We start from the raw sequence: 25,548 nt of genomic DNA, 5'->3' as shown, positions 1-25,548 counted from the left end.
ATCTTTTCTGAAACACTTTTAAAGTCTCTGTTCTTTAACATATAGTCAATGTTTTAGCATCCTTATTACACACAAAACATAATATATGAATAGTTGACAATTATTTTTTCCAAGCAACAGTTGTTTTTTTGTATATTCAAATGCTAATGACTAGGCTAACCTGCATTGGCAGACATGTCTGTTTTATGGTTCAATCCAGGAGACGGAGGGTTGCACACAATGTTGTTTACCGAGCTCACCCTGGCAGCAGTGACCTGTGGAATGGGCAGCTATTAACCCTCTAATGAAGGATTACACTCCACTACAATGCCTTCAAAGCATCACTGTGCTAAGCCTAAAGCCAAAGCTAACACAAAAAATCCTGCAGCTTTTAGCTGCAGAAGGATGCAACAGAGAGTACAGTGTGCTTATGTCAACTTGCTTGCAGGCCTTTTCACAGTAAATTAGAAAACACTATCCTCTTCTGCACTGCAGCCAATCTGTTTGCTATCATGAGAGCTTTCTGAAGGCTCAAAGGACAGGGCTGAAAGAAAGGTTGGGAGAACATGAATTACTGGTAGCTAAGCAGATTGGGGAGTGCTCAACTTTTTGTCTTCCTGACTACTTAAAGTATTTCAACTTCTGAATTAAGTTTTAGAACTCACTGTAGAGGTCAATTTAAATAACTGAAGTTTCCTGGATGCAGGCCACACACACATCACTAAGGCTAATATTGTTGACAATGAGGCCATTGGTATGTTTATCATCTGTTACTTTAGCGTGTTGGCATGCTCACATTTGATAATCAGAACTCATCACACAGTACAACTTAATTTGTTTGCAGGTAATTGGTGGGAGACTAATAAATTAGCCATGTGGTGGCGACAGAGGAAAAGTAAGGGGATCGCCAAAGCTCATGGCAACCAATTGAAATGTTACATATTTAAATTTTAACTGACTGACCTACAGACATAGCCATCACTAGACGTTTCCCCTGCAATCGTTCCAAAGACCTGATTATTCCAAAACCACGATGCCCTTATGTCCAACAGCCCATTATCCTGAAAACAAATGCACATCTTCTGACACGCTCTTCCTGCAACAAACAGAAGCTCATGGCTAATTATTATGCAAGAATTATGTCATCAGACCATCCCAGGTGAGATATTTTCCCAGCCCTATGCTGTCTCTGATTTGTAAACGCTGATATTCTTACCCCGAGCTAACACCTTATGCTTAAACCTAACCAATCCAACAAATGAAGGCAACAAGTACTGGCCAATCAGAGGCAGAGTAAGGCGGGTGATGCCAAAGTAGATACAATAATAATTGTGAAGTCCTCAGACCTGTAATTAGCCATGTGCTTTGTTGCAGGGATAGTGTATAAATAGAGCATATAGGGCCTTTGGAGCAAGAGGCATTGGGTGTTTTTGGACAACAGGATGTTGACCAAATTGGCAGTCCATTGTTACGACACACAGGACCACAGGAAGCAAATGTGACAGATGATCTGCAACCAGGAGAGCAGGCCAACCGCACAGACTGTTGCCCATACAACATATTTCTCTGTAGAAACCTTGTTTGATATCAGTCTGAGATGTGAAAAACACAGCCGGAAATAACATGGCTGTAGACAACAGGGGCTCAAACAGGATTCATAAAGAGCAGTAAACAAGATGAGCCCTCAGTGACCAACAATCCAACTGTGAAGAAGGGCCTGGCATAACGTCAACTTGCCTGTCTCTTCACATAACAATCTCCTCAAATGTCACATGTGTGTGGACTTTTAAACTGGTTAATGTCTCACAACATTTTAGCATTCCTTCTCCCCACGCAAAGCCATTCTCATTCAAAGGATGTTTAACTACCTGAGAGGAATGTCACATATGGTTGCATGAAAGTAAACACCTGCTAATGAAGATATGTACCCCCCAGCTTTTGACGACTGAGTCACAGAGACCGGTGACTGTTGTTAGTCTGGGTTCATGTGAGATACAGTATGTTGAAGATTTTTTTTGCAGTTCGTCTTTGATATTTCTATCTTCTACAGAGTCTGTCCATATTTAGTCTCCGCCAGCTGGTGCACACAACCTTTTCTTAAACACACATGTGAATACCTTTAGAATCTCCACCAAGCATCCTGCCACAAGAGAAGTTTCTAAAATTTGCAAAATAAATGTCGCAATTTTGTTTGTGATACTCCGCAGTTCCCTTTTACTAAAATGATCATTTTCCCACTTTTTTTTCATCTACAGCGACTAAAAAACAAGATTCTTGGACGGTTTTGCTGCTGCAGTCAATGATACTTCAGTGGGAAGTATACTTGCTGTCATGGAGGTTTAAACCAAGCCTTCCATCTCAAATTCACTCTCCTCCTGCTAAAAGATGATGTCCCTCACCATCATGCCACTCTACTTTCCTCTCCAGGAGAATGTTCTGCCAGCAGAGCACATCAAACCATCTCTCAACATTTCTTTGATTCTGCCACGCCACTTTTTCTTGGAATTTCATCAACACATGACCTTCTTCCATGGCACATTTCTTTTTTTAACTCTATCAATCCTTCTTTTACCACTTGAGTTAAAATTGCTTTCCTTACTGATTGATTTGATTGATTGATTGAATTTATTTGTCGTTTGCCAGAGTACAGGTACAAAAGCATCGAAATTGCAAGAAAGGGTGGATGAAAGATTACAGCATAACATGAGGGAAGAAGGCGAGAAAAAAACACCAACCCCCCGACTATGCCCCGAGAGGGGTACAGTGTGGGAGCAGGAAAAAAACACCTTAGCACATAAGCACATACATTTTAGACATGACTTGCAACGAGTAGGAAGGGGAGGGAGGTAATCCAACAACTGGGTGATCTAAGCCCATCCATTGGGGGCAGAAGGTAACCAGCACCGACAAGCAGCCAGCCGGTCCAGCGCCAGCCTCACAGCGCCAGCCACAGCCCGTCCGGTCACACTGGGGTAAGAAGCAGGCGAAGGCGTGGGATGGGGGAGGGGTAGTGAATGCAAATCAGTATATTGAAAGTTTGTGTGCGTGGTCTGGTATGCCGTCCTCCCCCAGGCCACAACAGACAGAGTTCACAGTCCGCAAGATGGTCGTTGCCATGGAGATAGCCTTGAAAGGTCCTGGGAGAAAACAACCACAGGTGTCTGTGGATAGGGGGAAGGGAATGAGAGGTTCTCACTTCAGCGATCTTCAGGGGAGTTGTTGTTCCAGTAACGGCCTTGGCCAAGGCCCGTTCTGGTTGAGGGAGCCGAAAGCAGATAAGATTGGGATTGTTTGGTCTTCCAGCAGCTACATCCAATTTGCGCACCTACTATTCCACCACTTTCCTCCCATTTTTCAAATCGATCCAATTTCGTCGGGCAGCCTTAGGGGGCTTTTAACGGCTGTCCCCGTTTCCTTAATTTTCCGATAAACCAGGGCAACGCCAAATCCAAACAGCAGAAATCCTGTAATCATAGTTCCGAATAGGAGTGCTTCAGTGATTTGTGTCCGACCCGCCTCCTGAATCCCCTCCAGGTTGATATTAAAGAGAAACAGCTTTCTACAAAATAGAGCCTGCAACTGTGAGATAAATAACAGAGCTGTAAAGATTTCAAAATGATTCAGTAATGTTGAAATAATCACATTGGTTCAAGGAAACTGGACTAAAATGGAATTATAAAATTATTAACAAGTGACATAAAGACCTAGATGCAGTGTTAAGACTGGGCATGTGAAGAGAAATTAGTTCCTTTCAACCACAAATATCTCTCTTTTCTTATATGCTTGGGCTTCTCTTTTGCTTACCGTGTTTTCTTTTTCTTTCTTTTGGCAGAAAACAGACTCAAGCGGAAGTTCAGTAGGGAAGACACTCTTTACACTCCCGTTCATTCATAATCTCAGTTTCTAATTCTCCCAGTGATTACTCTGTCAGATGATTGGGGCGTGTACATTAAATGAACCAATCAGATTCTGTGCAGTCTCTGTAAACCAATCCCATTGTTGTTGTCAAACTTTTAAATATGTTCTCCTCTCTTCTCCTCACTGCACTATTCAAATATATGGAATTGTAATACATTATTGTTAAACTCTAAACAAGTCTTCATAGTTAGATGATCCACAGTTGATCAGAATTAGTATTAGGAGAAGCAACAAAAAAGGATTGGACACAATTCAAAATGGCTGAACATCAATCTGGACGTGACAGGGCCTTGTGACATTTGTTTGGACTCACTGAATACAGAACTTTGTTCCTGAGAGTTATGTTTTAAAAGTTACTGTCCAAAATGTAAAGTTTGTTGTTATAGAGTCTCCTTCTGGCCAAACTGCCCCAACGATACACCCATTAGTATGAAATAAATTGGATGAACAATTGTAGAGACATGCAAAGGAAACAACATTCACATATATACATATGTACATACATGCATACATACTTACAGAGATGCCTTGCTTTTAGAAGTAGATGCAAAAGTGGCCACGGTATGGAAAATGTACTCAAGGCTTAACAACGACATTCAAGAAAGCAGTGGATGACATCACGGTGACTATGACTACCTCTGTTATCTTTTTTTCCACTTGCTTTTCTAGTCTGGTGAGCAGAAAGTAATAAACTGCCCTTACCATATCGACTGAAATGAAGGAATATGCTACACAGCTCTCTTTCAGGCCGCAGTGATGACGTATGGTACGGAGCCATAATATCAGGTTTGGTTACACACACAAAGGGTAATTTATTGTTTTTTGTCTTCTGATTTGTTGATAATAGAAAAGACGAGACACAACCAGCATTATTCTTGAAATATTTAATATTAAGTGATACTTAATACACCAGGGAGGAATCACAGACTACTTGTGAGAAATGGTCTGGATGACCTGTGAACTGCTAGGACAGTGACCCACATTGCTAAGAGGCACATAGATGCTTGAATGAATGCTAATGTGTGTGCGTTGGTGTTGGGAGTAATTGCAAAATGACAGCTTTGAAAGAGGGAGCATAACAATCTGTGTAGGACATGAAACAACACAAGCAGCGCACTGGAGACATCAAACCACGGGCATAACCAACCACTTGATACCCTGATCTGGTGGAAGCTCCACACTTAGGTCCCATTGTGACACCTAAGCGTAGATGTGTTAGAGAGATAACAACTGAAGTGGATTTATTTCCTACCGCTGCCAAGATATTCTAGATCTTAAAGTATCTGAAAACAAGTCTAAATGTCCACAGCTATGCTCGCAGCTCTGCACTGCTAACATGCAGATGTTTATAATGTTCACCAGCTTAGTTAAGTGTGTTACCATGCTGACATTTGCAGCTGAGGCTGATGGGAATGTTGTTAGTTTTGCAGGTATTTTGTCATGAACCACAGGACATGTTCAAATGTTGACCTGACCTCAGAATTATTACACTTCATTCTAAGAGGGAAATGAGTGTGTGTAACAAATTCCCAACCCTCACAGATTATGGCCGCATTTTTTAACATGAAGACTACTTGATATAGTTTAGATTTTAAAAATGACTCGGTCAAGTTTAGTAAAAACATCTGGATTTGGCTTAAAATACATACATTTCTTCTCTTATTTAAATTACGGACATTCATTTGAGAAATTCACTGTTGACATTTCACACTGGACACAAACAGCAGCATCTTTGGAGAAAGTTATTTGTTTGCCCATCCATCCTCACTGACCTTCTCTCTCCACAGACTTCATGGACTTTGATGAGAAACTTTTTGCAATAGGTCAAAAAATAACATAATGCTGGAGAAACTATGTTTCCCACAATACATTATTGACAATGCAGTTTCATTGAATGGGAATGTAATATTTGCAGACTAGGCTGCAAATTTCCTAATAATAAAATACAATAATTGTTGTGACATTTCATGAAAAACCACAAATGGCAACCAAAGAGGAAAAGCTGTACTCCCATGTAAAACCTCTCTCGGTCTATGACTGAATCTCTCACCAACATTAATAATAGATGCATTAATTGATGCTGTCTACAGTTGCTGTCTAGTCCCTGTATTCAAAGTGCTGTCAATCATTGTGTGAGTGACAGGCTCCTGTCATCTGTTTTGAATCTTGGTGCTGAGGCTAGACTTCTGTTTACATAGGCATTCTGCCTTTAAGGGATCCTATCTCAAGATGTCAGCCCAATTGGCAGTATGTTATTGCAATACTCAAATAGCCCTGATTGCAAAATACACGGGGACCAGCGTGCCGCTTAACCCGCCGAAAGAGCCCGTTTCAGTCCCAGTCATCGGCTGGTTAAGTGCTGCCGAACGAAAGACAGAAGAACACACACCGACTGCTATGAAGCGATCTCAAATAGGAGGCCATAGTGACTGGAGACAGGTCATGGTGTGTTTGTGTAACCCGGTTTGTTTGTTTTAAGTTTAACTTCACTGTAACTGTGTTCCTACGTTCAGTGCCGTGAACATATATAACTGTTGCTGATGATGTAATAATGTCGCTCCACACCGCTGGGCTTTGTTGTGATTGGATGAGCCATTGCAGGTAAAGTTTCGGTGATTATTTCATGCATATGTGTTTATAGTCAGACATAGAATTCAAAGCTTCACTCATCACTCTATAAATGTGGAATATTACTCATAACAAATTATATTTTGAGTGAAAATCGTTTTTTAAACTTAATCCACAGTTTGGTTATTGACTCTGATCCCAGGTTGGTGCCCTGGTGTTATTGATCGATGTGAATACTCATGTAATAATATTATTTGTATTAATATCAATATATATTTATTTTTATACTCTCTATTAACCAAACCTGCTCCTCACAGAACCCAACAACACTGCATATATTTTAGCTCCCACTCAAGCATATTGTAGTTTATACTCTTAAATTGGAGAGGACTCTCAGCCCAGGAGCCCTGTAGTGGAGCAGAGGTTAGTGGAGGTTACTTGTAGGAATTCTCTCCTGAATAAAAACATATTCAAATTGCTAACTTCCACATTAGTCTCCTTTTGATTGACACAAATATACCTGAATCGGCAAAGCATCACTCACTAAATCCCACTGATGGCTAATTACAGTAAGTCGTCGGCGGAGATGTGGGGAAAACCATCTACAGAGGCAGAAAGTAAATGCAGATAATTGCTCCTGTCGGAAAGATAAAGGTCGGGGAGGCCGCAGAGAAAATGAGAGACGGAGAGAGAAAAAGATTGAATGCCCAATGCTCCAAGAAAATTGGACACTTTCTAAAAAAACAACCAGACTCCCTCAGGAGGAGCAGGAGGATAAGTGGATGGTGGAGCGGCTCAACATGGCTTGAGAATCAGGTGGTGCGGCTTGGGCTCGCGGGTGCACTCGAGCACAACAGATGGTGTTTAGTGTTGAATGTTGAGAAACAGATGAAGCAGTAAACTCATTAAGCCTGGCTCGTGGGTCAGCAGCAACACGCCAAGAAGGAAAGAGAACGCCCAACCTCAACCAACAATCTGTGTGTTGAACTCCATGTTGCTACGATATTCATACATTTTTGCAGCTAACAAAGTATCATTCCAGAGTTTTGTAATAAACAACATAAGTCAAGGATTGTTGAATCTTTGCACGCATTACTGTCAAAGCTCTCTCTCTCTCTCTCTCTCTCTCTCTCACCTGCACAACGATCCCCCACAAAGCAAGAAGCTTGCACCGACTAATTTCAACTTGCAGGATAGCAATGGCATGCATCCTAACCAGAATGCAACACAAGCTTGCTCGGGGTTAATTGAACCAGCAGATTGTTCTGTGTCACTATGTCTACACATCATATATGTGGCAAGCCGTCTGTGAGCTTATGCAATATCAAGCAGCCACGTTCTTTGCCAACTAAAGCAATTCTGAATTGCATGCAAATACGAATGACCTATGGTTTGAGATGTCAAGCAATACATTCTGATCACCACATGAGAAACTAGAACGGGCACTCGTTAGAGCGCATACCTTCGCATATCACAAGATTGGGCATTGAATTATGAACATTTTGGCATTAGTTGCATGCCAATTGGATAAAAATTGAAGATGGTAAAAAGAAGATTTTGACCTTTTCATGACCTTGACCTTTGACCCGATCGATCCCAAAATCCAATCAAATGGTCCCCGGATAATAACCAATCATCCCACCAAATTTCATGCGATTCGGTTTAATACTTTTTTAGTTATGCAAATAACACGCATACAAATAAATAAATACACGGCGATCAAAACATAACCTTCCGCATTTTCAATGCGAAGGTAATAAATGCAGCACGACGTCCTTCACTAAGAGCATCTTAATGAAATGACTCATGTTGGTTGAAACACGCTGAAACCTGGTGTGTCTCAGGACACTCTGAATTGTCATTAAATTTATATAATTCAGGTTTGGCGTCAATCCTGCAATCCCTCCTCTTATCATCCATTTCCAAAAACATTCTTCTTTCAAACCTTCAATCCAGAGTCAGGCTTGAGCTGTTCTCTCCTCTATTCCCGTACATCCCTCAGCCATCTGTCACAGGATGGTCCGCGATGCCAAGCTTCTCCTTTGAAAACATTTTAAAGCTAAATCTGTCCCACACTCAACGTTTTCCTGGTTAAACTCATTCTTGTAGTCCTCAATTCTCTCATTTTAGCATGTGCTGTTCTCTCTGCTTCTGTTGCTGCTGATAAAGTGAATACATTTTTTTTGACAGACATTTGTAAGAACAGTCTGGAATACTGCCCTAAAAGGGAAAATACAGAAACCTCATATTTTATCAAATAAATAAGTTTCATTTCTATGAACGTAGATGTTTATATTTCCAGTAACTATAAAAGTGAGCTAGTAATCAAGCTAAAGCTTGACCTGCGTCATAACTAATTGTGGCTTTGTTTTGAGTCGGTAGTCTCTGCACTACAGAGCCAACCGCCACGCTTCAAGCTTCATCGGCCACAGAGAAACATCTGAGTGAACATCAAGAGAGTGAACGAGTGAACGCTGCCTGTTGCGATCGGCACGTAGCTTTAGCTAAAGCTCAAAACTAAATGTACTCATTGATTATTATATCATATCTTGATTTGAAGAAAATCTACTTTGAAGAACTGACATCTTTGTAATTGAGTTACTACATCCAAACATGATGGAGAAGAAAAGAAACCGAGCTAGACGATTGCTCCGGGTACTTAGCTTAGATATCAGTGACTGTCATCTCAGCAAATGACGGAGTTATGATTTGGGAAGGTTAAGCAAGCTAAAAATCACACATTGAAATATATATTGCTATTGAATCTTCTAATATTCTTCAGAAGCATAGTGCAGTAGCATTATTTAGGTGAAATAATCAGCCTGAAATGCAGAAATTACAATAAACACAGACAAACATGTTTTTGAATACAAGTCATTTAGTTTAGTCAACATGCCACGTTTTGAAAAACATGTCATTTTTACTTACTTTTTAATGCACGGGCCTTAATTTGTGACCTTCTGAGAGTCAATCATTTAGAGGCACAGCTGCATTGTGATTCTAATTTTGCGATCACATTAGAAGTGAAGCTCCAGGCGTATTCAACTGTGACTATAGGAGTGCTCGGGGGCTTGTTATCTGAATGATGTATTGATTCCTGGTGCGCCTTTAGAGTTCAGCTCTGTGCTTCCTATCACACCTTGTGAAGACGGAAAAATGATTAGCGTATGAAAAGTGAAAACAGTTCTGACATGCCAACGTCAAATGATTCCCATGTTGATCATTTCACGGAGGATGGATTAAAAGCACAGACAGCGCCTTTTAAAACCACTGAAGATTATGTGGAGCGCATCTTTTCCCATGTCCTTTTTTTTGCCGCATTGTTTCTCACATACATGGTTAAAGTCAAAAACAGAACATATTTGTTGTTTTAAAGCAATAATGAAGGAGACATTTAGGAGCATCCATATCAAAAATATCAAGCTTCAAGGTTTTTTATTTGCCATCTGTGCCTAGACCAGCAGTCCAGACACATCGGAATTATTTTTGCAGCTGCAAATTCAGTTTGTATTTTGAACGTTGTGTGTATTCAGATAGCATTTTCTATTCGGCTGGCTGCCCAAAGTGCACTGTATTTTGGGGACAACAAATGCAACCTGTTTTTGCCGATGATTATAACAACACTGTGCAAGCGCCCAAATAGCACGCTGCTCCAGGAATAAAAGTTTGAGGAAATCCTCCTTGACCTTTACCAGAATGCTTTAAGCTAGGCCTTTAGAAGCTTTCAATATGTTATTGTCCCAGAGATACAAACTAGCACTTGATTAAATATTCTGTTTAAATTCCCCTGTGTTATCATTAATGGACCCCTACTCCTTATCACCTCATACCAGTCCCCTCTATAAATATTTACCCCACAAAGTTGTGCCTGCAGAAGAATACCAATTCTATGCTAGCAGACCTTCACACCGAGGGGGAAGAAGTGTGTGGCATGTCGCTGAGTATTGGATTAACAGCGAGTAAATGAATACAGCGTCTGTTCTTCTTCTCATTCACTTGGTTTTAATACGTTTAGATTCTCGGTGTTTATGTTCCAACAGCACTCCAATATGTGCTGATATATGTTATTATCGTTTGAGAGTTTTTGGGCAGTGGCCATCGCTGTGATAGACAGAATTTAATTTCATATTTACAATGTCCAGATTTCATCATGTAAAATATGTATGTTATGGCCATAGCTTGCAGATCTATGACATCTGCTTTGGGTCAAGCTCCAAAAGCACTAGATCCTACCCACAATGCAATGTGAAAGCATCGACATTCCCCACCTGTAAAACATTATTGCCTCTCAATCTCCAGACATCCATTTTGCAACACGGCCTGTTGTTAAAATAATATGTCCAAGTCCAAGCTGAGATCACTTTGATGACATGTCTACAGATTAAAAACTCCCTTCAGGAATCACAGTAAATATTTGACAACTGTTTTCTCAGACTGAGCAAGACTACGCTCAACTAAACTGATCTTGTTGTGTAAAAACTGTTATTTGCCCCTCTTGAGAAGTTAAAGTTGTACTTCATGTTTGTCTGTTGCAAAATAATGTCATTTGAACATCATCTCACAAAATTATACAAATTATGGTTCATAAAAATTGTTTTTTGTTTTTTCTCTTTTTCTCTATTCTGTAATAATCATTTTTGTATTTAAAACATGTTAAATTTAGCATTTATCTCATCTACTGCATATTTAGGAATAAAACAAAATAAATATGTTTGCTGTATTGTAGCCTTTTTCGTCTTTTTTAGAGGGGAATAACTAAAACTCCGATTTTTCGGAAATAATACAAGAAGACATTGGACAACTTTAAATAAACTGCTGCATTAATTAAAATATGTTGTTGCCAAATCTGTTGCTCCATATTAGTTATTGAGTCAACTGTCATCCAAAGCAGAAGGAGACGACTCACACATGCATATGGGAGCCTTTCAAGGCTTTTAGGACTTTTGAGTTTCCACGATAATACAAACCAATATAATGTTCATAGTATTTGTTTCAAGCATACATGTCATCAATCTTTCATCAACTCTATGGCCTGATTCGGACATGAAAGTGCTGCAATCAATTCTAAATAGCACCATAACTAATCTGCATACAACATTGTATCCTTCACATCCCTAAAAAGAGATATAAATTATTATACATGGCACATGTGTATCATGTCTAATTGGAAATTAGCCCCTCAGCAGTTGGGGTTCCAGAGATTAGGTGGTCGAAATTAATAATAATTACACAAAAATGTTCCTCGAGGTATCTGTCTAAATTCAGGCTTAAAAAGCAAGCATAAAATCCAGTGAGGAGGAAATGAAACTCACAAGATGCGAGACACTCCCCTATACTCCGGCAGAACAAGTGCTCAGGTTAATTGGGATGAGCAGGAAGTTCTTCACCTCCCTCCAGCATCTCTAAAAACTCTCTCCAGCCAAGTTTAAAAGTACTGCTCCCTCACAACGAAGAGGCTGAACGAGAACCTTAATCAGACCCAGTGTGACAGTCCCAGAGTTTGTATCAGCTCTGCTCCTCCTCTTTGTGATTTAGTTACTGTGCCGGTGCTCTATCAGCCCGAGTCGATCCACAGAGCCGGGAGCTCCACAGCGATTGCCTCCTCCCGTTCCTTGTTTTCCCTCAGACACTTCTATTTAGATTTTGTCAAGATACATTCATCACATTATATGCATTGTTTCAGAGTGATGGGCATGAGGGGGTTCTTCTCTGTCCTTTTGTTAACACTCCCATCGCACCTCCTCAACAGATAAGAAAAAGTATGTGTTTCATGTACACGGTGACTTGGGGGTTTAAACTATTACAGGTCAGCAGTTGTTTTGAATATGAAACACCACCTGTCTATATCACAGAGTTTACATTGCACTCTTTGTTCCTGTTAAGCTCTTGACACAAGTAATGACTTGATACTGCAGTGGCTAAGAAAATAAACAAGCACAGTTGAACGAAAACCTGAAGTAATTTGCAATATGAATTTGGTGAAGGTAAGTAGCCACAGTTTAATAACAGGAAATCACTTAAGAATCTCATACCCCACTGTTCTGTCGAAGAGAGACTGGCAAAGTTTTCATTGACTCTAAATAATGGGCAGTTATGCAAACGTGCAATATATTTAAAGACAGATAACTCAAAAACCTTAGACGTGCATTAATGGCCACTTGCTGGCAGCGAAACAGGATGTAAACACACCACTGACACCTTCACAGACGGTGACACAGTGAAAGTGATTCAAATAGTTACTATTCACACATCCATCATCAGCAGGAATATCATTAGAATTTCTTTCAAGACACATTTCTGGCTGCCAGACCAATGCAAGACTCGTTCTGTGAGAAATATGTGGCTTCCTAAGATAAAATAGATAAGATAAGATGAGATATACTTTATTTTCCCGCAGGGAAATTTGTCTTGGGCTCCCAGCCGCTGCAGCGCCACAATCCACATGCACGCATAACAGATATATCATAAACTCATGCTGAAACCTAAAAGAATACATCTTCTGTTGCAGCGGAGAACAAATGGTTCCAACGTGCACATGTGAGCGAGCTGTCTATGTGGACATGGATTTATATAAAGAGACCAGATTTATTGTGAATGCTTCCTGGACTCCGGTCACCTATAGAATATAATTTCCTCCGTTTTGCTCACATTCCCAATAAGGCGGGGACCATCACACCAGTTTGATCTCACAGTGGGAAAGTGATGTGTGTTGGTCTGTGTGTAGTTACTCGTAAACCACGAATGGCGGTGTCATCTGAGAATGTAATTTTGGGGGGTTTTGCTCACACACCTATTAGGTAACATACACAAGTATTTATCACGTGTGTTTTTCCCTAAACAAAACAAAAAGCTGCTGATGTATTTATGCCTTCATCAGAGCAGTTATTCATATTTCCCGTGGTTGTAGTTTGCCATGGATATTTTTTTTGATTCTCACTGCAGATAAAAATGATAAGTTTGATGATTAGTTTCACTTGATGCCAAAATTACTTTTTATATACTAAATACAGCCAAAATCATGCTTTTCTACATTTGGTGCACTATTTTTCACACAAAATCCGCCTCCAACCAGATGACCAACGGTTGCCGAATGTGCCGGTTTAGACTGTAGAAAATGGATCAGAGAGTATTGCCAGTTGCAAGCGGCTCTTCGGTCTTCTGCTCTTTTAAGAAGAGCAAGTCAGCAACACTGAGCCAATATAGCATATAAGCACCATTTCTCTGTATCATCGCTGTACTTCCACAAAATTCAATTTTACAAGTCTGTTACTGATCCTCAGTGTGGATGTAATCCCTGAAAAAGCCACAACAATAACGGAGCCCATCCGGGTTGCACAATCCAAGAATTACATTGAGAGTGACAAGTGAAAACTGAAAATGGATAACTTTGAATTTCTACTGTAAAGGCGCTGTTCCGTCTTTCATTATTCACCCGGAGAAGGAAGTTATTTTAACCGCTCCATCATAAAACAACTCTTCAACATTGACTTCCAGTAAAGATATTAAAACTAATGTTTGGAGAAAATCATAATGGCTTCTCTTTATCTGTGGAAACCTGCAGGAAAAACTTGTTCAAACCAGCGCTGCGGCTGCATGGGTAATTGAATAGTGTGCATCAAGGTACCGAGATGAGCAGAGGAAGCCTACAGATAGGCCTCAACAAAAGGATCCCGAGCCATCTGGAGTCTTTTGAGAAAACTCATACTGTGGCGGAGGAGGAGGAGGAGGAGGAGGAGGAGGAGGAGGAGGGGGGACTCTTCAGGTGATGGATTTCCAGAATTGGAAGATAAAGTGAAGAGAAACTTCGGGTAAAAGGATCAGGGTCTTGACATTTGACAAGCACATATCAGTACTTTAATGTATTCAATATTGAAATCAGAAATAGAGATTATGCAAATCATCTGTTCCAATGCTATGCTGATATACACGATGTGCAATATAATCATTACACTGTGAGTGAGGACACAAGAAATGTAGAAATAATACAACCATTTAATGTATATATATATATATATATATATATATATATATATATATATATAATATATAATACATGGGCCATGTTGTCAATCAAACTGAAACTTTAAAATGTTACTGACAGAAAACTTCAGAAGAAGCCAAAATGTTTAACCAAAATATGAACAGTTTATTTTAAATTGTTATTCTCTGTGGTGTTCCTGGAGCTGTTTCAACACGATCCACAATTAGCACCATAATAATAGTTTGACATTTTGGGAAACATCGAGTAGTTTGATGATTGATATCCCTCATATCTGAGAGCGGTATCGATCGTCTCATCTAACGCTCAGCAAGAAAGCGATGAAGAGGAGGTCCTTGAATGTCAAACTATTATTAAACATTTTTTGCAGTTCTAAGCAGCTCATCTGCTCACTTTCTGCTATGCATTCAGGGAGAATAGTGATATTGAAATCAAGCGAGTAGCCAATACTTTATTTCATGTTGTACTGTTATCAGATTACAAAGAAAGCCGCCGGTCACTCGGAGTGAGCAAAAGGTCATTCAAACACAACGCCCGTGAAACAAGTCTATCCAGCTTCTGCGGTCCGGGCTTCTTAAAGTTTCCCACTCTCTGGTTATCTGGCTATAATGTGTGTCTGTGAGCTGCTGTATGCAGAGAGGTCAAGGGGCGAAAGGAGGGAATTCATTATCCTTGAGCGGCTCCAGGCTTTGGGAGGAGAGAGACCTTCAGATAGGGCTTACGTGCTTCCTCCTCACCTCCGCCCGCCTCCAGTATCTCCACAACCAGCTCATGATGAATAGGCCCGATCAACAGGCGTGCTGATTGGTGAAGCAAGTAGCATCAAGGCTACAGCGAAGATGAAGAGGAGCTAAGAAGTGTCTCTTTTGGAACAGACCGAAATCTATTACGTTTGTAGTCCATTTTAACAGCGCCGTAGCACGAGTGCTACATTATAAATCAATGCCAACAAGGACAATGCGATGATGAAGACAGATGATGATTCCCTCGTGATACTTTATAAGTAGCATTACAATGAGAGCATATCTGAGCGATTGCCTCATTAACGCTTTTTACAAATCCAGTGACACTCACTGTGTAACCTGAGAAGGATCATATTCTTTCTCAAACAACCATTGATTGGCGGGAGCCTCTCAATGTATATGTCTCGACAGTCTGCTTCATCTGCCCTATTTATATTTCATGGTTTGGTTTCTTTCAGCCTCTATCCGTCCACAGCGGCGTCTTCCTGTGCTTAACAACGCACCGTAAGATGACTGATGAGAAACACAGAGGAATAAACTGAACGCTGTGCGAGTACAGTACCCATTTTGCTAAATGTGACTCTGGAAAACAATGACAATCCACACAATGCAGAGAGCAAGACAAAGGAGAGTGGAGTGACAGATATAGGTTATAATGGGGAAAGGGTTTCTAATTGTAACACACGTAGAGACAGAAAAAAAACTACAGAAGGCCAGGTTTATTTTCTCAGTAACGCAAAAATGGAAAGAGAGCTGGAGCCATGCGGGTTTTGAAATGGTTTGTTCTTCCGCAGATTAAAATATATATTTTGACTTATGCAATTTTTCTGCTGAGAAATAGCAGTCTCACAGTCTGTTCAGCTAGGAGACGGTTGACGTAGCTTAGCACACTAACTGGAAGTGTGTGTGTGTGTGTGGGGGGGGGGGGGGGGGCTAGCGTGTACCTGTATGCACATTATGGCATATCTTGTTAGTTTAATCCTTCTAAATTCACGTCGTGAAAAAATGACACGTTGCAAGTTACGAGTCAAAATAATAATTTTTTCCTTCAAAAAACCTGCAGCGTGTTATTTTTATACCTCAGTTGTAGTGTGAATTACAAACATTATATCATGTGTTTATTTGTGAATTTTAGGGATGCTGGTCGGGGGATTTCGTTAACATAAAAAGAATCAGGCAAACTGTTTGTTGACTCTTGATGCTAAGATAACGATCTCTTGGCTTCATCTTCATATTAAACACACATCCATGAGAATGGCGTCAATCCTCTCATCAAAGTCTTGGGAAGAAAGCACATTTCACAAAACTATCCCAAAAGTATACACAAAATAATACCGGAAAAATGTCAAAACCCTGTGTAACGTTAGATGAATAAAGAGTATATGCAGCACTGAAGAATATCTGGCCAAAAAAGCCAAATCAACTTTTCCAAATCGTTTCCTTACACTTTTCCTACTTCATATATATACTTTTCTTTATTCTGTAATGTGTATTACATCTACTGTAGCGAGAAGGAAATGATTTTTTAGTGAGAGATACATTTCTAGCCCTGCTGTTATCTACTTTCACGTGCACTGACTCTGAACCATTATTAGTTATGAGTACATTACCGGGACTGGAGGACAGGTATTACATTTTCCATTTTGATTTATTTCTAATTTACAGTGTGACAAAGGTTTGTTCAGTTCCTCATATGATTACATTCCTCATAACACAGTGATTTTCTCAAAGCTTTTATCCACGTAATAACAAAAGCGAGAGAACATATGAAAATGTGACAATAACAAAGGATGCGGGAACAAAATACTTGGCAGCACAGAGAAGTTCCTCAAAAAATAAAGACAGATGTAAAAAGAGGTTGGCAGTCTCTCACTTGGCAAAAAGAGGAGGCATTTCAATAACTCTGAACAAGTGCCTTCTAGCAAGTTAAACCTTTAATTACAAAACACGACCCCCCCCCCAATATTACCTCTACAACCTTGATACAAATCATAGAGAGCAAATGAAGCGTTTAAGAAAGGAGTGTAAGGTGGAGAAGCAGCAACTTGTGAGAGGGAACCGGAGACAGAGGGAGAGGAGTGATGCTCAAAGGGAAGCTGCCCGAGAAACAGGCAGAGGGAAATTGATGGGAGCCTGTAGAAGCAATTGATAGTTAGGGGACAGGAAGCAGGCTGTAAGGCAATTAGCACTATCTCTGCCATTTGATTTAAGACCATCTTGAGTGTGGAATACTGTGAATTAATCACATCCAGGTGCATCAGGAGCCCATTTCTGCCTTCAATTTCAAGGATTCTTCTCCATTACTGAACAAATGTGTCTTCGAGATCTACAAAATAGTGCAGCGCATTCATTTCCACTTACTCTGGGTAGAAATGTTATGTGTTTGTGTTTGTGTTTAGGGGCAGAAGGCGAAGCATAATGAGAAAGTTAACTTCTATGAATGCACAATGACAACTTAATCATCATAAACAAAGAGGTGGATATCTACTAAAGGTGCGATGCTCTGTAAACCCACACAAACATCCATACAGTTACACTAATATAGGAGCAAAATGAAAAGACACGCGTAAACAATTAGCATTAACACCCAATACACCCCATCAACATATACAGCGCATGCATACATAAACAATATGCACCACCCACGAGGCTGCAGCCTGAGCGAGATAGCGCTCCACAAACATAATCATCGGAATATTATTCTATTCGTTATTTTTAACCATATGTGTACATTTTCACTTACAGTTTAATTCAACAAAATATATGAGTATGTTGTTTTGTATTCCAGGCTGCATGTGTCTTGTAGCAGGGCTTCATTATCTATAACATGCACAGAACTGTCTTGATTGACCTGCAAATTCATTTTAAAGAGATGTGATACATCAACATGCGGATCATTTGTGCCCCCTAATGGAAACACACATTTTTGTAAACATGTTTTTTTTTTGTGAGATGAAATAAATTGTGTGAGGGATATCCTAAATGCAATTTAGAGCCTTCTGTGCAAAAATATGCTTATCTATATTTCACTCATGTATACTGTACCGAGGAGAGAAGCCATCTGTTTTTGCATTTTTGCCACCAGTGGGATCAACATAATATTACATGAATCAACATGCAGCAGTAAACAGGCCAACAGTGCACTGGCTTTTTAATGTGTCATCTATAATTTAAATATTCGCATTTGTTTACCCATTGTTATTCAATTACTGAAAAATGCTCATTACTGAATAGGCTACACATTAGACATTGACGGGTACCTTCTAATCTAAACGTGTGTATGTTCCATAATCAACATTATGGCTTTAACAAAACCTCCCCGTGACTGACTGCTCCTCCTTCAGTCACGACTCTGGTGAAGAACAGCCCTCTGATTAGTTATTCTTGCCAAACTATGACCACACCCATCTTCTGCATTCATAGAATACGTTTTTTATCTCAAAATACCTCTTGAGTCAGTTTTACCGGAGATGAATCAATCCGAAATTGCAGTTTTTCCTTCGCTGTCAAATTGCAACTGTCGTCCGGAACAACAATGCTGCCCTCTAGTGGTGACTGAGAACACAGGCGGTCTGACGAACAGCTGGATCTTTCAGGTCTATTATTTACATCTAACAACTAATGTTCTGTAGTCGGGGGCTATTACTCTGCCAGTAGTTGTATCTCGAAATAAAATGAACTGCCTGATTTTATTGTTTATTGAAACGACTCGTCTCCAGAAAGGAAATAAAGCATGAAGTCTCATCTTGGCAGAGCTTTTTATGTGTTGGGATATAAAACAATGTAAGATGTACACTTGCATGACCTTAACATTAGATTTTAAATTAATTTCAACTTTTAAAATATATTGGCATTAATTTGTTGCGATTTATGGAACCAAAGAAATTTAAGAAAATCCAAAATAATTTGAATTGTCTGAAACTGAAAAGATACTACCACCTGAATACTTCTTGCATTTCTGAATACCAATTAATTTATTACGATCTGAATCTATGTGGTTTGAATTACATTCTTTTGAATTTTCTTTCAAGTTTTGCAAATAAAAAAACGTCATGGTAGACATGAACATAATGTCACAGGGCAGAGGTCATTTGAATATGGGGAATGAAAACCACATTCATACAGATTAAAATGGGTAAGTGCTACAAATGTAACGCCTATTAAACTTCAATATCTAGCAGCAGTTTAACTTCACAATAAGGTTTTTATTTGCAAGTCAAGTTATTATGGCCTTTCTTGAATTACATTTAATCCGTAACCTGTGAGGAATTCAAAAAAGAGAGTTTGAAGTTACTGTAACACTTTATTTTTCTTAAATACAACATAGTATTAGTACAGTCAGTCACACATTTCTTCTTTTTTTTTGAGGCAGAAGACATTCTGGTCCTTCTCACCCTGCTTTTATAAAGGGAAACCTTGGTGGCATCAGAGGCTATGTTTACACACAAATTCACTTACACAGTAAAGAGTGCTGGCCGTATTCTAGTTATCGTCTTAGTTTGGCGTGCAACCTAGATTATCTGTGGCAGAGTATCATGTTGCGAAAAACAATTAATTTAGAGAACAATACTTTCCCGCTGCCACTCCAAATTACCGTCGATACACGGGACGTAAATTAGGAGTCATATTTTTGGTTCTTTGGATAGTCAGGACAATAAATTCATGTTACAGGCATGGCTGGTGAGGGACTTGCGGGCCTTGTGCAGGAGAGCCTCAATTTGGTTGCCAAACAATGTATCACTGATCACAACAAGGGAAATCTCGGGCACAAGTTTCTCCAGGTTATTCGGGATTATGACATTTTTTAAAGAGTAAACACAAAACCAGAATAACCACATTAACACCTCCATGCATGTAAACATAGCCAGTGGTGTCAGCGATAGTGTATATATATAAACACACAGTGTTGATTTCAGGCAGTGCATGATGAGACCAGGTCGGTAACGCCATAGTGAGTTTCATATTTAGGGGCGTTATGGTTCAATTTCACCGATGACATGTTCGCAGTCAGGTCAAGACATCATTTAAATCAACTTGTGACAGTCCGTCTCTCTGTAGCGCCATCACTGAAGCAATAACAGATTCATTGGCACATTAAACACCATTATGAACAGAGTGCAGTAATGAATATAGATGATTAAATAGATTTCTGTGAGGTACAAATCTAAGCAACATTGTCAGTGAGTCGTATCTGTGAGATATTTTCACTTCAAAAGTCATCAAACTAAGAGAGAAAAAAACATCAGGACTCGCCAATGGAACAGTGCAGCAGTACAAAATGATGTATTCATGGTCATTTAAAGTCCGATTGGCAGCTGGACACTGAACACCACGCACGCTCTGTTCCACCAGAGGAAAGATGCATTCAGTTCTGAGTGCTGTGGAGGAAATATGGGATGCAAGCAAAGTTCTAGAGAAATACAGCGTATTTACAGTGTAAGAAAGAAGTGCAAGGCTAAGCTTTCATAGACATTCACACACTTAATATCCACAGTATATACCAAAATACATGCATAGAGGCACATACACATTCATCGTACAAAACAAAACAAAAGCAGAACACCAGCCAGGTGGCTTTGGGGTGTCAAATCTGATCAACCGACATTGAAAACAATGAGCGCAAAAGCTTTGACATCATGGAATGTGAAAAGGCAAAAGCTGAACTCCCAGCCCTTTGAATAAAAAAAACTTAGACATCCGTAATCTTCCATCTCTCTCTCTCTCTCTTGACCAATACTGAGTGCCAGCCTCATTTGCTAAATAGTTCAACAGAATGTTATCACCCAAAGAAATATTTGGTTTTCAAATTGGGTACCCAACTTTCCCAGAATATGTTCAAACGTTAGTGTTAGCGCCTTGATAATAAAATAAAATGTTTTTTAAAATCCCTGCTTTGATCGTTAGAGAGGTACAGAATCAAAGGTGCCAGAAGTCTATATCAAGACTAGCAGTTTAAATCAGATTTGGCTTCTGGCTGAAATATACAAAGTTTTATGGGACTGTAAATTGTAAAATATAAATGCTCTTGTGATTTGAAATGCTACAATTTGTTAAAGACAGTCAGATTGTTGTAAATACAATTGGGTAAAAGGCATATTAGGAAACTCGTATCTGTGTTGTTCTGCTCATCTTGACAGAAGGTGTATTTTTATAAAAAGGGTTCTTACACATTTTGACCAATGGGTTTCCATGACTTTAAACCAAATTTCCATGACCAAACTGAAATCTCGGTATAAACATGAAAACTGTAGAAAATGTTGCGTATTGAGAGCTATCGCTGGCTTATATTTTGAGCGTCTTTCTTTAAAAAAGATATTAATTATTTCAAACTCGGCGAAAATAAACATGTGATTTTAACAAATTTCCATGACTTTTCCAAAACTTTTATGATTTAAGTTTTTTTCCATGACTTTTCCAGGCCTGGAAATGACCATTTTAAAATTCCATGACTTTTCCAGGTTTTCCATGACCGTACGAACCCTGAATAAAGTAAAAGCACATTCTTTTAAGACAATGACTAAAAGCAGACATCTAATGGAGCCATCGAGATGCAGCACAACCTGTATTGCTACAGACAAATGATAAGAATCCAATTTTCTTCACTTTAAGTCACAAAAACACACCATTAATCACTTTTACACTTATTTTCTAGCTTTAGTTTGGCAGATCACATAAAGAAACGATGAAAAGTCACTCGCATAAACGGATAACATTCAAACATTTATACCATTTTTTTTAAACTCTCACCGCTGCTTCTCGTGCAGCGAGGCGCGGACGCGATTGTGCACGCAGAAGGCGGTCAGAGCACTGCAGCAGGCCGTGAAGATGAAGAGAGCGACGGCGTCGTGGGCGAGATCGCCGTGAAGGCGCTCGTAGAAGGAGCGGCGCTCTGTGAAGTCTGTTTTCAGCGCTTCGATCTGCATCAGGGTGCACACCACCACGAATATGTGGAAGATCTGGTGGCCCTGGCCGATGAAGTCACACTTCCCCGGGAACAAACTCTCCGGGTGAGGGCAGCAGAAGAAATAGGCGCCGATTAGGAAAAAGACCACGTGGTAGAAATGGTACGCCACCACTGGGTCGGTGCAGCCCTCCTGGTAGCAGCTGTAGATGCGGTGAACCACAGGGCTGATGTCTAAACAGTAAGCCAAGGCTGAGGGCACCACTTGGCAGAGCTTGCGAGATAACTTCGGCAGCTGGGGGCTCGCGTATTTGCCGTAGCAGCAGCCGAAGCACGTGAGCCACGCCAAGAACGCCGCCGCGGGCAAAAAGAGCCCCTGCACTCGAGTGTGCCACTCCTTCTCTATGGCGTAGTAGTAGTGCGCCAGGGCACTGCCATACTGGTAGACGGCAACCCCCACGTAGTCGAGGAAGTAGAAGCTGTAGTAGGAGAGCTCGGACTTGGCGGAGAGGAGGTGAGCGAGGGCACTGAAGGAGAGGTAGGTGAAGGCTGCCAGGAGGACGATGAAGAGGGGCTGGGCGTGAGGGTCCCGCAAGAAATCCACCGTCTCCGAGATCTCCTGCCACTTCACCAGGACGATGAAGGCGGCCAGCAGGTGGGTCCACACGTTGAGGGTCTCGTTGTGCCTTTGGAAGAGGGTGAGGAAGTAGTAGCGCCAGCATTGGTCCGGCTGCCTGTAGCCGGTGAGGATGTGGCGCTCGCGGAACACCCAGGGAACATCCACCACCTTCACGGTGCAAGGCAGCGTGGGGAAGGCCGACTCCAGCAGCTGGGGGATCTGACGCAGCTGCTGCGCGTTGATGAACAGGCGGCCGATCCGCTCCATCACCACCGTCGCCATGGCAAACTGGAGGCCAGAGAGGGGAGGGCGGAAAGAATGAGCGAACAGTCGGTTAGTCAACATCTGTCTTTAAGCTACGGTCGTCTCCAGGTCCGCTGTGTGCGTCGGCCTTCCTGCATTACTACGACGATCGCAAAGGCAATATTATGATTTACTATTCATTAGAAGTTTGGCTATTTAACCCCCCAGAAAATATTACGGAATACTTTTCTCAATTATGTTTCTAAGTTGTTAAAGCAAAGCAAGTCTCTTTTTTTGACTGGGAAATTGCCACGAGCATTTAGTGGAATAGGCATTAAGACAGCTGAAAACATCTGGTCAAACAATAAAATAGGTAACTGATGGTGCGCTTGAGGACATTTTCATTACCATTTGTCCATAAAGGTGTAATAATTGATTTTCATTGACTTAATATCGGACCAAACTGTTTCCATAACACATCCAACAGCAGCCATGTTTCTGGCCTCTTTTTAGCTGTTTTGTTCCCCAGTAACTCCTCAGAAAAGGCTCTGTCTCTTTTCCTCAAGTGCTCCACGATGTTCACCAGCTGGTTGCTAAATGTGTCTGTCTGCCGATGGGTGCCGGGCAGGTGGTGTCCAGCGGTTTATTGCTGGAAGCAGCTGCTGGACTCGAGGTTGATGGGAGTGGAGATATGGGCCAGAACACCAAAGCAACAGGCCATCGACTAAAAAGATCTTTGGAGATTAATTGCAGTGCTGAGTGATATCCCTGTGTGCTGTCCACTGACAGCCAGCCCATTCACATTAGTCATGTCGCTCTATTGTACAGAAATATTGATTAGTGTGGTTTTAAGTGTCTCGATTTTAATAAAGGAATCAACCTGCTTCTTTTTAGGAATCATCATGCATCATGGATATCTTCTCAAACTGATGAATATGAGTATTATTTGTGGCGTCAGTAGTTGTGTCAGTTTTTGTGTGTGTTTAGGCTGATTAGTGTCTCTGAAAGTGTCCCCAAGCTTTTTAATCTGCTCTACAACTCGATGCACCGCTTTGAAGGACTGTTTCACACCCCGGGACCTCAGGTGCAATAAAGCGCTGACCTCAGCTGCCTTTACGGTTATAAAATCTGCCAACGAGGCTTTCTTTTTCAATTATCCGTATGATTTCAAACGAGGAAAATCTCCTCCTGAAATGTGGAGGAACTCGACGATAATTCCTGGAGCGTCTATGTTCAGGAGGAATAGTTAGAATTTAAAAATAGATCTTGATGTAAAACAGAGTGGATAGTGATGCTATTAAATGGAAAGAAAAGAGCAATGGATTAAATAATCTGACAAAAAGCCTCAATGTACCATACAGATATGGGACCAGGGGGGAAATCAGTGGCACCATCATTGAGTGGATGTGTGCACTCCAGATATTTGAGGGTCCTGAGAGCAGAGCCCAGGCTGTGTGGGAGGAACACAGGCCGAGGTTCAGGAGGAAAGGCGTGGAGTGATGACCGGGAAGAGATTATGTAACATAACCCCATCCGACGTCCACACACCCCGTTTCCAACCAGGGTTGCAAAGCCTTTTAAATATGAATGGCTAAAAACAACATGCTCGACGGTGAGAAATAAGGATGATCCCAATTGGATGTTTATACCCCAGGCCTGTGTGGGCCTGTTGCTGTGAATTCCCTCAAGCGAATATATGCACCTGATATATATATAGATATATATATACAAATAAATAAATAAAATATATATATGTCTGTTCAATTTTCCAGTGTCCGGAATAAAATGTACATTCCCCTTTCCCCCGAGCCTGAAAGCTCCCCGTGTGCATCTAAATCCTGCGCCGTGTGCACGTTCCTGAGAAAATGACCGTTTTTCCCGTTATGCCACTTTAGCGTTTTACCGGGTGGAAAACATGCTTGGATTTTTTTTAAATGAAGCGCACAGATATGTCGCGGACGTACCGGTAGACCGTCGAATCAATCCAGAGCCGTGAGCTTAGCGGTCGATGAGCGGTGGAGAGCCGAGCAGAATAGAGGTAACATTGTTTGAAGGGGTGAGCAGAGAGGATGAGCGTGACGGGAGCAGCGCCTGGCGGCTCTCGCCGCGCAGCTGCTGGGAGGAGACGGGGCGGCGTAGACGGGCGGCTCTTCCGGCCAATCGGCAAGCGCGGTGCCGCTCTTTCACGCGGCCGCGCGCGTCGCTCGACCAATGAGCGCTGCCACCTGGCCGGTCGGCCCAAACGCCCTCCACTGAAATTCTTCCACTGACATGAATTCATGAGGCATTTCGGTCCGATGAGGACCAGTTTGTTGCTTTATAGTTGACCTCAGATGTGTTACACGGGTATATATTTTAATAAGTAATGTTATTAGTTGCTAGTCTAAATGAGGAATCATTTCGATATATTAACTCACGAGGGAACACCATTATGTAATGAAGGACATATTTTTAATAGAGTGGTATCCCTCGTGGTTGTATAATAATACGCTTTCTTATATGAAGTCTATGCACACACAGGTGGTCAACGGTCAGACTGATGATGACAGCCTGCTCTCTGTTATGCCACACACTTGCA

At 40.9% G+C, this 25,548-nt stretch overlaps 1 protein-coding gene across 1 annotated transcript; it reads right to left on the bottom strand.

Annotated features, from left to right (window-relative positions):
* Positions 1-19,496: 19,496 nt before the first annotated feature.
* paqr7b (progestin and adipoQ receptor family member VII, b) lies at positions 19,497-25,008 on the bottom strand. The gene is made up of 2 exons (XM_056444290.1): positions 24,935-25,008; positions 19,497-23,015 (listed from the first exon to the last, which is right to left on the bottom strand). The coding sequence occupies exon 2, from the start codon at positions 23,007-23,009 to the stop codon at positions 21,951-21,953; it is 1,059 nt and encodes a 352-aa protein (XP_056300265.1). The 5' UTR covers positions 23,010-23,015; positions 24,935-25,008; the 3' UTR covers positions 19,497-21,950.
* Between the last annotated feature and the right edge of the window lie 540 nt (positions 25,009-25,548).

Source organism: Pseudoliparis swirei, chromosome 22 (assembly GCF_029220125.1).
Source record: "Pseudoliparis swirei isolate HS2019 ecotype Mariana Trench chromosome 22, NWPU_hadal_v1, whole genome shotgun sequence".
NCBI classification, from domain to species: Eukaryota; Metazoa; Chordata; class Actinopteri; order Perciformes; family Liparidae; genus Pseudoliparis; species Pseudoliparis swirei.
The sequence above is the reverse complement of the archived record's forward strand: the minus strand, read 5'-3'. Positions and strand labels throughout refer to the sequence as shown.

Excerpts from the sequence above, each read along its gene's own strand:
- paqr7b (XM_056444290.1), bottom strand. The coding sequence starts at position 23,009 with ATGGCGACGGTGGTGATGGAGCGGATCGGCCGCCTGTTCATCAACGCG.